The following is a 13,300-nucleotide window of genomic DNA, read 5'->3' as shown; positions in this document are numbered from 1 at the left end:
ATACCTTAAGTACTAAGTAACTGATCATAACACCTGATTTAATATTCAAAATGTGTCATTATTATTTACTGTTAATCTGTTAATGATTTGTTCTTTAAATGACCACTTTATTTTATTTTGACTGATATTATACATTAAATTAGCAAATAATCAAACCTATATAGTTGACTAAAAGCACAATAAGAAGCTTAATCATAGCAAAATGTTCTGCACCATATCAACCTCAGTAGATAATTGAGGGATGAAGAGATGCTGATTTATGATTCTTTAGGTTCTGACGGGTCTGCAGTTCCTCTCCTGATCCATTCTGTCTGGTAGCACACTGTGCCACGATGGATACATTTTTTTAAATTGTCTTGTTTCATCCTCACTAACATTATTCAGCCTGGGATTTGAGTCTTCCTTCTCATGTCTGTGTCTTTATGAGAGGTTTTGCTTCTAAGGACGGTGGAGAATCGCGTCGAGGATGTTTTAAAAAGACGCGGGTTGATAGCAGCTCTCTGCGGCTGCGTAGTGTCCATTTCTACGCAACCGTGACAACAGTGTCGGGCCGTAGCTTTCTTGGGGGTCTTATTTACATCCCACCATGAGAATTTAACTGACCTTAATATTTCCTGTGTTTAATTTTGGTCATTATTGTTGCATTTAGTGTTAATATGTGTGTGATAGGCGTGTCTGTCGGACATTTATAGAAATACGGAACAAATCGCGTCCCGTAGCGAACCGCTACGGGACGCAACATTTAACAGCCAATTACGGGAAAGATTCCGTATTTTACGGGACGGCCATTTTTTCTTTATTTATTTAAGCCACAGACAAATGTTTAAATTTTATTCATAGAGCGGTTTTATTTATACCTTAAACTGTGACCCACCCCTAACAGTGTGAGCTGTATAAGAGGCAAAGCCCAGTTCAACTTTGTTGTTTCCACAGGGACCGTCTGCCGCGTGCTGCTGCACTCCACCAGAGAACAATGCCTGACAGTAAGTTCTTCAGGACTCTGAGCTGTTTGTAACATTTGATTACTTATTTATTTACTTATTTAATTTCCCTTTGGGTTTAATAAAGTAGTTTAGAATGTGAATTAATTTGGTAGACTTTTATATTTTATGTGCTGTTGCTGAACAGACTTTTATGTTAATTGTTTCCACAGATAAGAGTTCGGTTGTGATCTTGGGAAACGGAAAGTTTCTAAAGGAAGCTGTGATAACTAACTTCCTAGAGAAAGATCTGTCTTCACTGACTAAAAGAGAGATCAAATCTACCACAGTTTATGTAACCAATGAACTTGAGTTCATATGTACGCCGGATGTTAAAACATCCCGTGAAGAAATAAAGGCACTATTTTCTAAAAAACAATTTTATGACATGCATTTGGTGGTGGTAGAAAAAGGATTCTCACCACAAGGTGCCTGGGATCTGATTGTAGATCTGAACAAGACAACTGGAGTAGAAGCAGAAAACTTGTTTGTAGTACTTCCACGACAGCATAAACAGCTTCCTGAATATCACTACCCATTCAAGTTCTACACCTTCGACCAGTTGGAGTCAAAATTGAGAGAGCTTGGAAAGAAACCAACAGCTTCAAGGTAAATGTGAAACATGGATACACTGTTCTACAGTTTGATAAGAAATAAAACATAGTATAATTAATTCTGAGGTTGTAGCGTTAATTTGACATTATTTCTATAAAAAATAATTGCATGTAGCATTAACTAATATGGGTCTTCTCTTATGCTGTAGCTCTAAGCCAACAGTTGAAGGAAACAAAGGTAAGCTGCATCATACCATAACACTTTAATCATTACTAAAGATACAAAATAAAGATAATTTTTTTAAAAAAATTAGAATTATATTTATTAAGGGAAGAAGAGGCAATCTAAACCATTGTGGTCCAATTTGATCAGGTCATTACCTTCTTTAATCAGAGAATGTTATTAACAAGATTAGGAAGCAAATTTTAGTTTTACCAGTAACACTGGCCTGATTCCTGTTAGAGCTGTAGAATCAGGAGGCTAAAAGACCTCAAAAAGTAACACATCATACCGTCATCTAAGGAAATGAGAAACAAACGGAGATGCGGTTTATAATGAGGTGCGTTCTATAGTCTAGTACTATCTTTGTTAAGAAAGAAATAAAAAATTGTGGAATCTCTGATCAAGCTCCACTCTCTGAATGGTTAAAAAACTAAATTGTGACCTGGTCAAAATCTGGACTTACGTTTGATTCAAACACTGTGATATGACCTTAAACAGGCTGTTCATGCTGGAAAACCCTTTACTGGACTGTACTTTGATTATACTTAACACGAGAGCAGTGAGAAACTTTTGATTACTCCCTTTTTATGTATTTATGCAGGAAGACACCCCGACACTAAAGTGAACCTGGTTCTGCTGGGAATGGCCGGAACGGGGAAGAGTGCAAGTGGAAACACAATCATTGGAAAGAAAGTCTTTGAATCCAAAGTCAGTTGCAATCCAATCACCAAAGAGTGTTGGAAGGAAGAAGCTCAGATAAATGGTCTCAATGTAAGAGTTATCGATACCCCTGACCTGTTTGACGATGAGATAGCAAAAGTAGCTAAAGAAAAACATGTAAAAAAGTGCAAGGAGCTCTGTGAGTCAGATCCTTGTGTGTTTGTACTTGTGATGCATGTCAGCAGATTTACAGATGGAGAGAGAGATGTCCTGAAAAAGTTAGAGAAAATGTTTGGAGAAGAGGTTAGTAAGCAAACTGTGCTCCTGTTCACTCGTGGAAATGACCTGAGGCAGGCTGACATGAGCTTCAAGGATTTTCTTCATGACTGTCAGGATAAACTGAAGGAAATAGTTGCAAAATGTGACAACAGGTGTGTTCTGTTTGAGAACAGCAATTCTGACTCAGATCAGGTCGACAAGCTCATGAACATGGTCGATCTAGTTCTAAAAAATAAGAAATTTTCACAATGATAAAATCTTGCAAGTTGATTTCTTTGTGCAAAGTTTCTTTTAATTAGGAACATCTTTCAGTGCTTTATACATTTATCAGTTAATGATCATCTAATGTTAATGCAGTTCATCTGTTTTATTTTCCTTCTTCATGTGTAATAAAGTAACTTTACTTTGTTGTGATTTCTTATGTTATGACATCAATAAAGCAAATTGATTTTTTTTTCTTTCTTTGCAAAAGTGTGACCAAAAAGTCTTCAATCATAAGTTAATGCTCTAATCATTCCAAAAAAGAATCAAAACCACAAAATAGAAGAATACACCAAAGAAAAAAATAAGAATGAATTTTTAGGTCCACCCTGGCCACTGTTAGAACAATGGTTCAGTCCAACTTGTAGGAGGAGCAACAGCAGCAGAGCCGCCTAAGTGAGGAGGTTATTAAAACAATCTCACAAATGCATAGAACGAGAGGCAGTTTTCTGCAACTTTTAGATGTGTCTGCTTCAGTGCACCTGAGTCAAATAATGACGATGTTAGCAGAACTCTGGAGAACTCGACTGCACTGAAGAAGTAATTCAGCTTTTAGTCACGTGTGTTGGACCAGGGATATATCTACAAGTTGCCGAACCCTAAAGTCTGGAGTTGAGGAGCCCAGTAGCAAATCAGGAATTTAATTTAAAAAAAGCTACATAACTACTTAACTAGAAACTCATATTAAAAACAGGAAGTAATTCTCCACAAAAAAGAAATCTCAGCAGATGTAGGTAATGCCTGAGCATCAATGAGTTTCAGAAGTAATGCATTATTAAGTGATTTTATTTTAGAAGTTGATGACATGTGACCCTCCACAGCCAGAACTTCTGGAGCTCAGATCCATCACCAAGTTCTGGTGAAAGTCTTGCAGATCTGGAAGCGGCTGGGGAGCTTCAATTTGACAAAGCACCTTCATCAAGTCACACAACACATCTGGTGTCACTACGGAAGAGACAAATTGTACTGATTAATCCACAAAAATATGTATTGCAGTAGATCTTTCAAAGAATCTGAAGTAATTATCTCAAATTTATATATTTAAACAAATCCAGTCTTGAGACTTATACAATCTAGTAAAGATTACCTTATCAAAGCTTGCATCACAGTCTGCGGAAGTAAACATGGAGGCTAACGGTGGAGCTTAGCTTACATATTTGAAGTTGTCCAACCGGAGCAGCATATTAACAACTTAATCATCATTATAGTCCGTCATGGTTGTTGTTTTTCTTCCTCCTTGCAGGTAGAAGGACGCTTAATGACATTTGTCAAGTATCAGTTACATCCAGGTCAAATGAATGCGACCTGGACATTTGGTCACATTTGAATTGGATATGTATCAGATACCCAAGTGGCCTGGGTTGCATTTGAAAAACGTCTAAGCTGTGTCGTTCAGACTGTCATGAAAAAAATCAAATACAGGTCTTATTGCGTCAAAAAAATCGGAATTGCGTCACTTCAGGCTGCAGTGTGAACGCAGGCTGAATCCGATCTTTTCATGATAATATGAACAGCAACAGGTCAGATTCTTTTCAAATGCAACTCATATCCAATACATATCTGATTCAAATGCAACCTAATGGCCAGGTTGCATTCCTCTGAACTGAACGTCACTGCCCTAGAGAAAAAAAGTACACTTTAGTATATTTCAAATACACTTACATTTCTGTAAGTACATTTTAAGTATGGTGAAACTGCCTCACTAGCATACTGTGAAGCTACAGCGCTCTGCTAATGAGCACAGTGACCTATGACGTACGTTTTGGAGGAAAATGGTACCGGTAGTGGAGTCAACTTCGCAAGAACCCTAGCATCACGTTTCAGCTGAGAACAGTATTCTACTTTTATTATCCCTCTGAGGAAAACTTTTGGTAAAAAAAACCAAGTGGAATAATGCCTCAAAAAAGTATGCAAGACCGAGATGAGACTGGATGAGGAGTTTGTATCTTGAGGGGCCTCGTTTTCTTTCCGTTGACTGCTTTAATATGCAGATTCTCCCTCTTTGGAAGTGGCATGTCCTTGTTTATGAGAACCTTTCAAAAAAGGTGCAATTAGTCTCTCAATTGAAAGAAATAAAAGTAAAAAAATCATGATTCTGTGAGTCAATTTTTTCTGTAAAATCAAACCTTTTAAATATTTTTATGAGTTTGCATCAAACAAATGCAACATGTAAAATGTAATTTCTTGTGCTTTAGGGTATCCAAATGACTATGGCCCTAGCTAACAATAAGGAACCTAAACTCTATTGCACAAAGAAAAAAAAATGGAAGAATGTAATAAGAAACGGTAACACTTTATTTGAAGGGGGGTGAATAAGACTGTCATGACACTTTCATAAACATAACATAACACCTGTCATGAACATGAATAAGCCTTCATGAATATTTATGACTGTTGTCATAAAGCGTCATTCGGTAAATTATGATACTTTTAATACAAAGTTGACATTATTCAAAATGTCTTTGTTATGACAACTTGACATTAACTAAAAAATCATTACTGTTTAAACTTTACCTTTAATAACATAGTTACCTGATTTTTAAAGTGCAATTAGTAATACTTTTATAACAAATTTATATCAGTAATGATTTATTGGTTAATGTCAAGTTGTCATAACAAAGACGTTTTGAATAATTTCAACTTTGTATTAAAAGTTTCGTAATTTACCGAATGACGCTTTATGACAACAGTCATACATATTCATGAAGGCTTATTCATGTTCATGACAGGTGTTATGTCATGTTTATGACAGTGTCATGACAGTCTTATTCAACCCTCTTCAAATAAAGTGTTACCTAAGAAACTAAATACAATGACATGGCAAGANAAGAAATGCTAAGAAGCAAATTATATAGAACCACTGTAAAGAGCTGCACTGGAGTGGGGAAACGTAAAATGTTAGATATTTTATTCTTTCTAACTTTTCACCTTATTGATTGCAGAAGAATGAATGAGTTACTTTGTTTCACTGCTGCTGCAGCACTGTTCTGCTCTCTGGTGGACAATCATGCACATTACAGCACAGAAAGAAATATTCTGACATTCAACTACAGAAGGAGTTAGCTATAAACAGTGATGGCATAGTTACTTTGAAAAATTAACTTTAATCAGATTACTGATTACTCCTTGAAAAAGTAACTTAGTTAAATTACTGACTACTTGATTTGGAAAGTAACTAAGTTACATTAAAAGTAACGTTTTTAGTTACTTTCACCAGCTGCTAACAACAACACTCTGCCACCTGTGAAAATTACATTGAGCTTTGCCAAGTCTTAATTGCAAGTTATTTTATAACATTAATAATGTATTTCCACTTATAAGGTTGAACTGAAGGGGTGATTGCTTAATGGTTACAACAGTACAAAAAAAAGTTTGTAATTCGTGTGGTCCACTATTGTCTGGAAAACTCTAAGAAGGATTTTAAAGCCCCCATCCCTCTGCCCCAGCCTCCAGGTTGTGCGTTACGGCCCTGCGTTTGTCGTCACAGCGCAGCGGCCAGAGCTCCTGCTGCGGCCCCACAACGCAAAGCTCGACGTCATTCACAGCAAATATATGAACGTCACATTAACAAAGACAGCGGGACGGATCATCAGGGAAATGATGGACAGAGAGAGTCTGATGTAAACGACCTGGATGACAAATTTTGGGATTTAATATGAGTCTCTGCTTATTTCTAAGCCAAATGAGTAACTTCACGTTCAAAAACGAGCCCAAAAAGCGCAACCCGCAATTAATTAAATTTGCAAATGACTTTATAAACAAAACAAACCCAAAGCCGCTTATAATAATCGGACTAGGTGACAGAAACTGAAATTTGTTTCTGTTCTTCCAGTTTTTCATTATTTGTATTCCTTCGCCATAGAACCCCACATCATTACATCAATTTGAACCCCTGATAATGTGGTGGATTATTTGAAACGTGAATGTTCCTAGTTGGACCGCCTGATGGCTTTGAATAATCCTCCTCTTGAACCTGATTGGCGCAGTCCTACCAAAACATGTGATGAATGGGACCTTCTACCTCACAGTATCACCGAGTGTCAAAAGGACCAACAAAAGATTGAATCATCTCAATGATGAAAGCAATGAATTTTCATAGTGATTAATGGTGTTGTATAGATTAATTGCTTGACATTGTGCAAGATTTTTGACATTCCTATGTTTGTGTAAAATGCTACATTAGTTGTCAGCTTCACTTCGGTAAATTTGAAGTTTTACTAACGTATAAAATAGCTTTGGCATATTCTTTTCAAACTTAAGGTTTTAAGTAGACCATCCATTATTGCAATTATGTAATGTTTCTTTTCATTTTCTGCTGTAATATGAAAACTTTTACCAAGTTTTCATTTTGTATACCACTTTTATAATATACTGCTCAAAAATAAAGGGAACATTTTACTTTAATTTTGTGTGGCTCCAAATCCAGGCCTCCATTGGTTAATAAATTTGATTTCCATTGATGATTTTTGTGTGATTTTGTTGTCAGCACATTCAACTTTGTACAGAACAAAGTATTCAATGAGAATATTTCATTCATTCAGATCTAGGATGTGTTATTTGAGTGTTCCCTTTATTTTTTTGAGCAGTGTATATTTGCTGCTATTGTTGCTTTTCCAATTTTGTAGCTGAATGTTGGCTGCAGCCTCAGGCCACTTGAAGGCTCAATATTATAGTTTGCTGCATAATCATCTTATCCAAAATATGGTGATATCTCTTTACCGTCTGTCAAATAAAATGAACACTTCTGATTTAGACTGAAAATATATTTTGTATTTCATTCCATAAGAATTTTAGTGGTTTATCTTTGTGTTTGAAACCGAATCTAGATGAAATCAGAAAAGTTTTAGTAAATTTTACTGTAGTCTTCATCACAACTAATGTCCCATTTCACAGAAAAACAAATCCAGATTATATAAAAAAACCACATAGAACAGTTCAATAATACAAACAAATTCGAAGTATATGAAATAAATTTAAATTAAATCCCAATTATAAAACAATTTAGTCAAAATTAGGTGATTATGCCAATTTATACTTTGTTTCCTGTGCAAGTAAACTTCACTGATTCCATCAATATGATCAATCCCTCCTATGAAATGAACATGTTGCAACAGTGGATAAGAAAAACTTCCAGAAGACTTGGCTGAGAGTGAGCAGCCATCTGCTGTGACTTCCTGAGACAGAGCACACACACACACACACACACACACACACACACACACACACACACACACACACACTGAACACACTGATCCAGGAATACTTTCTGTGGTGAAGAAAAAGTAGTGTTAAAGATGATCACACCTCATTTATTGGTGAGATAGAAATACAGCAAGATCCTGTTTTGAAGTAAAAGGCTGGGGCAAGCATGTTTTTATCCAGTTTGGGATAAAAATATGCTTGCACATTCAAACTCAAGACAGTAAGAATCATCAATGTGGAGTTAAAGTTCTTTACCAGATAAAAACCCAACACAATTATGAAACAATTAATCATTACATTTTGTCAAATTTTAATTCAAGAATTATGAAGAATAATCATCAAATATACATCAAATATATTAATCTATTGTAACCGGGTGGTTTTACTGGAAAACCTGGTTTACATCCAATGGTTGTAAATTCCCACCCAGTTTGGGCCCTTAAACACACCTAGGCCCCGTTCCCTACCTTCACTTCCGTTCACAGCCTTGTCGGGCTCATTAGCGTATATAGGCACCGGGTGTGCACGCCAATCTGAGTGTGTTTGTTGGGTCCGTGGTTTGAGTTGGCTCTCAGGTCAGATGAGCGCTGGCGCCGTGCTCATCGGGTTGCTGTTAAAGTGTTTGGATCGTGGACATTTAATACTGGTAGGATAAATGGATTTTTGATGTCACTACTCTACCTGTCTATATTATTGTCAACAGATGCGTCATTGTTTTCTTTTGGTATTGCAGATTGCTGCTGTTGCCTATTATGCTCCCACAAACAGTGCATAGCTCCTTATTTTTATTAGCGTATTGGGCACAGCCTTAGGACTGGGTTGGGGCAATGCGGGATTTGTTTTTCTTTTGTCTAACATTATTTTGTGTTTCTACTAATTTGGTTTGCATTTGTTTTGGTTCCAATTGCTTCTAGTCTTGTCCTGGGTTTTTGAGCCTTATTGAGTTTTAAATTAGAATAATGTCTATTTTTAATACTGTAAAAGAATCTATAAATAAAATATATTTTGTATACTATTTCATCATTTTCAGCCAGACATACCTGGGTCTTATTCATTGGGAAACTCTAGACCACTTGATATTTCAGTAGTCTACCAGTTGGCTTTAGGGCCACGTCCTCAGTCACGATCCGGGTTCTTTCCCCCCGTGTTACACTATGTTCAAGTTATTCTTAATTAAAGGCAACTGCAATGTTTGGTTCTGGTGATGCAAAGCAGACCAGAACCAGAAGACCTGAGAGGCCTGGAAGGTTGATACAACAAAACCAGATCTTCAATGTGTTGTGGTGCTAAAAGCACAAGTTCAAGGTGGAAGACTCTGCTTCCGCTGTTTCACTCATCGCTGCGTCATGCTCGTCTCCAACCTCAGCGCCGGTCCTCACCTGGCGCGTCCAATCATCAATCAAGCTCTGCATATAAGGATCCACATCCACACCATCAGCCGCTTTCCAGCTGCGGAAAGCGGCTGGAAAGCGCTTTCCGCATCCTGTGGCTCTCTAGGATGGCACTCTTTCCCGACCTCCACCACCAGTGTTGGGCCCTAATCAGCTTCCGGGATGTTCACCCGAGTTCACAGCAAATCTCAGCTCAAATCAGCTGCCGGGGCCCGAGCGCCAAAGAATTGTTATTCATTCCTGTCATTAAATCTTTTAATTGTTTGGGGTTTTTTTATCCGTCTGAGTCTTTCCAGATTGACTGTTTAGTGATTTATAAACTAACAAAAGTACAATGTGCTGTCTGTTAATGAAACCTGATGAACCAGTTCCTGTTAACAGGTTACGGTAACATTTATATCGCTCCACTGTAGAGATCTGAGCCACTTTCTTCAGCCAGCCAGTGTTATGCAAAGCTACAAGACATCTTGAATTCTGCCAACGCATTTTAAAAAGTACAAATTTGCATAAAATTAAACGGATTTTGCACATTCAAAAAAGACAATTCCCTGTTTGTCCCAGCCTTTTACTTCAAACATGCAGTAGGAAAAAAGTTTGTAAGAGTAACTCAAACAATGTGTGTATTGTCGCCTTAAATGTCACTATGTATATAGAAAACTTTCAGAAATATGCAATGTCTAGTCTATTATTTCTATGGTCACTAAATGTATGAATAAGATGCTTAAAAAATGGTTGTTGATTTACACAACACAATGGCTGAAATAATTAGTAATGAATGCTCAAAATGATCACTATATTTCTCTTTAGTCTCTAAAACTGAAGTTTCCTCTCTGCAGTTTCCAGTTTCTTACAGGAACATTCCCAGATTATAGCAAAGAATCTTCCTTTGATTAAAACCATTTTTATTTTACACAACTGAACTGAAATTCAGTAGGAATGTATTTATAACAAGCAAGACCAAACTCTGCTGCATTTTTAAACTTTATTAATCTTTAAAAATCTTTAGATATAAAATCAACAGAATACCTTAGTAAACTGTGATTTTTCAGCCACTCTTTAGGTGTACATCTGAACAATATTAATACAAAATTAAATCAATGTGTAAATCAGTATAAGAGGTATAAATAACCTTGTCCATGCTATTAAAGGTAAAGTTATCAAGGAAACAAAAAGCGTTACTTTAACTTAATTTGTACATATTGTTTGATCTGGGATGCAAATATCACATGTGTGAATATTCCCTTTGATATAAAGAGTTGCAAAGTGTTTACAATATAACGTATAAAAAAACACTTTTTGGGGTAATTGCATTTAAATATCACCAGTAGTACTGTAATTTCTCCAGAAGATAATCATCAGCATCTGTTAGCTCAGTATTTCAATAACAAAATACAGTAAAATATATATGTTCAAATCATAAAGACACATTAGGTTAAATGTGATACAGCTAACCTTATATTTTTCTTTTCAACTCGTACATTAGTTATAAAAAAGAACAGGAAGTCTCAAGGCTACAGTTTATAAATTTCTCCAGATGTTTTGCTGAATTCAGGTTTGTGTTTTAAAACATTTCATTTCCACATGAAGCCAAACTTGGTGGCTGACTCAGATTCTGAAGTTAAGTCTTTAGCTTTTATTTTCATGTCCATGCGGTCAAATGTGATCGTTAGCTTAACCTCCCGACTGCGTCCACATTCAGTGTTTGGTGAATTTAGAAATAAATAACCTATTTGTTCTACTCCCTCCTCAGTCACATACTTTGGGATTTTCTTTAGTGTGCGATAAAAATAGAAGTTCATCATTGTCTGATCTGCTTGTATTGGATAAAAGGTGAACTCCATGGTTTTATCCAGACCAACATGTTCACCAACTCCAACTAGTTTTATGAAAAGGCCTCCACACCATTCACCATCTTTGTTGGTGAATTTCCTTTCTTCGATGTGCTTTAATTCATCAAACCTGTCAGAGACACCGATTCCATAAGTGAAGGCACTTTTCCGAAACTGTATCCTTGTCTGGTGTTTTCCTAGCACTACAGCTCCCTTCAGGATTGACTCTCTGGGCCTAAATGGACACAGAACTTTACAATAATCTATAAACTCATCAGTAATGTGTCTCCTTAAAACTTCACACACAGCAAATTCCCCCACTAACAAAATGCAGCCAATGTTGAAACCTTTGTTGAATATTCCTCTGACATTATGAGTGATTCCATGCAGGCTTTGAGCAAAAAAAGACCAGAATTTATGTTTAGATATTCTGATTAATCCTTCATCATAGGATGCTCCTTGTACTCCTTCAAAGAACTTTTCTATATCTTGGTGTTTCTGAGCCACCTTTGCCAGATTAAATGGACAGATGACATCAATATCTTCATCAACATGTTTTAAATGGGAAAACTCCCACATCATCTTCTGAACGTCACTGGGATACTTTTTTTCAAATTCATCCCAGACTTTGTGTGTGAAAATTTCCCTGAGGAATTCTTTATATTTTCTGTCCACACTTTGTCCTCCAAGATCATTCAGAGAGGATCTATGCAGCTCCACCAGTTCTCTTCCTTCCAGGAATTTATGAACAACAATGTTAATGTTTTCATCTGTAACAAACAGAAAGTGATCAACACAAGACCAACACTCAGTTAAGACAGAAAAACAAAACATCATTCTAGGAACAAGAGAAATTCAATGATCTGCAGTTGATGTGAAGAGATAGTAACTGATCTGTTCATCAGAGTATCCATATTTTGGATCAACTATAGGCAGATATTTAACTATAGTCAGTAATAAGGGCTGAATTAAGTTTAGCCTCCATCTCTGGAGGGTTTTTGTTTTAACAAACCAATTCATTTGAATCGAATCAAAATCTTTCTTGTGTAAAAATAAGGAAAAGTTTAAAATGAGGTCAGAAAACAAACTACCTTCAGCAACAATAACAATGTGTTGTTTTCCTGGAGATTGAAGATCATGCAGATCTATTCTGGTTTCTGTGATGAAATCATCAGCTGGGAGCTTCATACACCAGGATAAAGCTGCTTCTGATTCCAGAGTGATGACCAGGTTATCTTCCGTTCCCTCTGTTACAATACCTGCCTGAGAGAGAAAAAAAATGTCTCTAAAAGTAACAATATTTATTTTCACTTCAGCTTGTTAACATTATGTTACCTGAGTTGCAGCTTCTCTCATAAAGGGTTTAGCTGAAGGATCACAGGATTCAGGAACAGTCAGAGCCCAGGTGAAGTCAGAGGCTGTGAACGTCTTTCCTCCATAGTTTCCATTTATGGTTTTCAGAGCGTCATCTTTCAGGAATCTTAAAGCTTCTGTAAAAACCTTCAGAGCCTTCATTTCCTTTCCATTGACTGATTTAATATCCAGATTCTTGGTTAAATTCTGTAAGTACATTGAAAAAGTAAAGTAATTATCAGTTTCATAGTAAAGATTTTCTTCTGTAATTAAAAAAAATCATACTCACTTTCCTGTAGAGGAACTTGAAGCAGTCAAAAAAGAACATGTCTCTTTTTTGTTGATCCCTTATTGACAAATAACTTTGTTTAGCTTTATAACCAAAGCTGATAAATTGTTCATGTTCATCAAACAGGATGCAGGTAGGAGTTGTTGGAGTTCCCAGTCCAACTTCTTGACCCCAAGACCTTAAACATGGGTCAATTTCCATTTCACTGCTAGTTAAACTGAAGGCATATCCAGTGTGTGTTGAGCCAATCTTTATGGCTATAATAAAGCAGTCAGCCAT

General features: G+C 36.4%; 2 protein-coding genes across 3 annotated transcripts; one reads left to right on the top strand and one right to left on the bottom strand.

The window, feature by feature from the left end:
- The first annotated feature begins 705 nt into the window (after positions 1-705).
- LOC103131747 (GTPase IMAP family member 7-like) lies at positions 706-3,161 on the top strand. 2 transcript variants are annotated; one of them, XM_007543462.2, is made up of 4 exons: positions 706-983; positions 1,154-1,589; positions 1,744-1,772; positions 2,359-3,161. In XM_007543462.2, exons 1-4 carry the CDS (start codon positions 974-976, stop codon positions 2,946-2,948), a joined length of 1,065 nt encoding a protein of 354 aa, XP_007543524.1. In that variant the 5' UTR covers positions 706-973; the 3' UTR covers positions 2,949-3,161. The 2 variants fall into 2 exon arrangements, with proteins under 2 accessions (XP_007543524.1, XP_007543522.1); XM_007543460.2 differs by having other exon boundaries at positions 706-1,589.
- Positions 3,162-11,063: 7,902 nt separating this feature from the next.
- LOC103131746 (heat shock 70 kDa protein 12A-like) lies at positions 11,064-13,300 on the bottom strand. Its single transcript, XM_016666871.1, has 4 exons — positions 13,022-13,300; positions 12,715-12,939; positions 12,471-12,642; positions 11,064-12,149 (listed from the first exon to the last, which is right to left on the bottom strand). The coding sequence occupies exons 1-4, from the start codon at positions 13,298-13,300 to the stop codon at positions 11,122-11,124; spliced, it is 1,704 nt and encodes a 567-aa protein (XP_016522357.1). The 3' UTR covers positions 11,064-11,121.

The sequence above is a fragment of the Poecilia formosa genome, unplaced genomic scaffold (assembly GCF_000485575.1).
Source record: "Poecilia formosa unplaced genomic scaffold, Poecilia_formosa-5.1.2 Scaffold828, whole genome shotgun sequence".
In the NCBI taxonomy this organism is placed as follows: Eukaryota; Metazoa; Chordata; class Actinopteri; order Cyprinodontiformes; family Poeciliidae; genus Poecilia; species Poecilia formosa.
The sequence above is the reverse complement of the archived record's forward strand: the minus strand, read 5'-3'. Positions and strand labels throughout refer to the sequence as shown.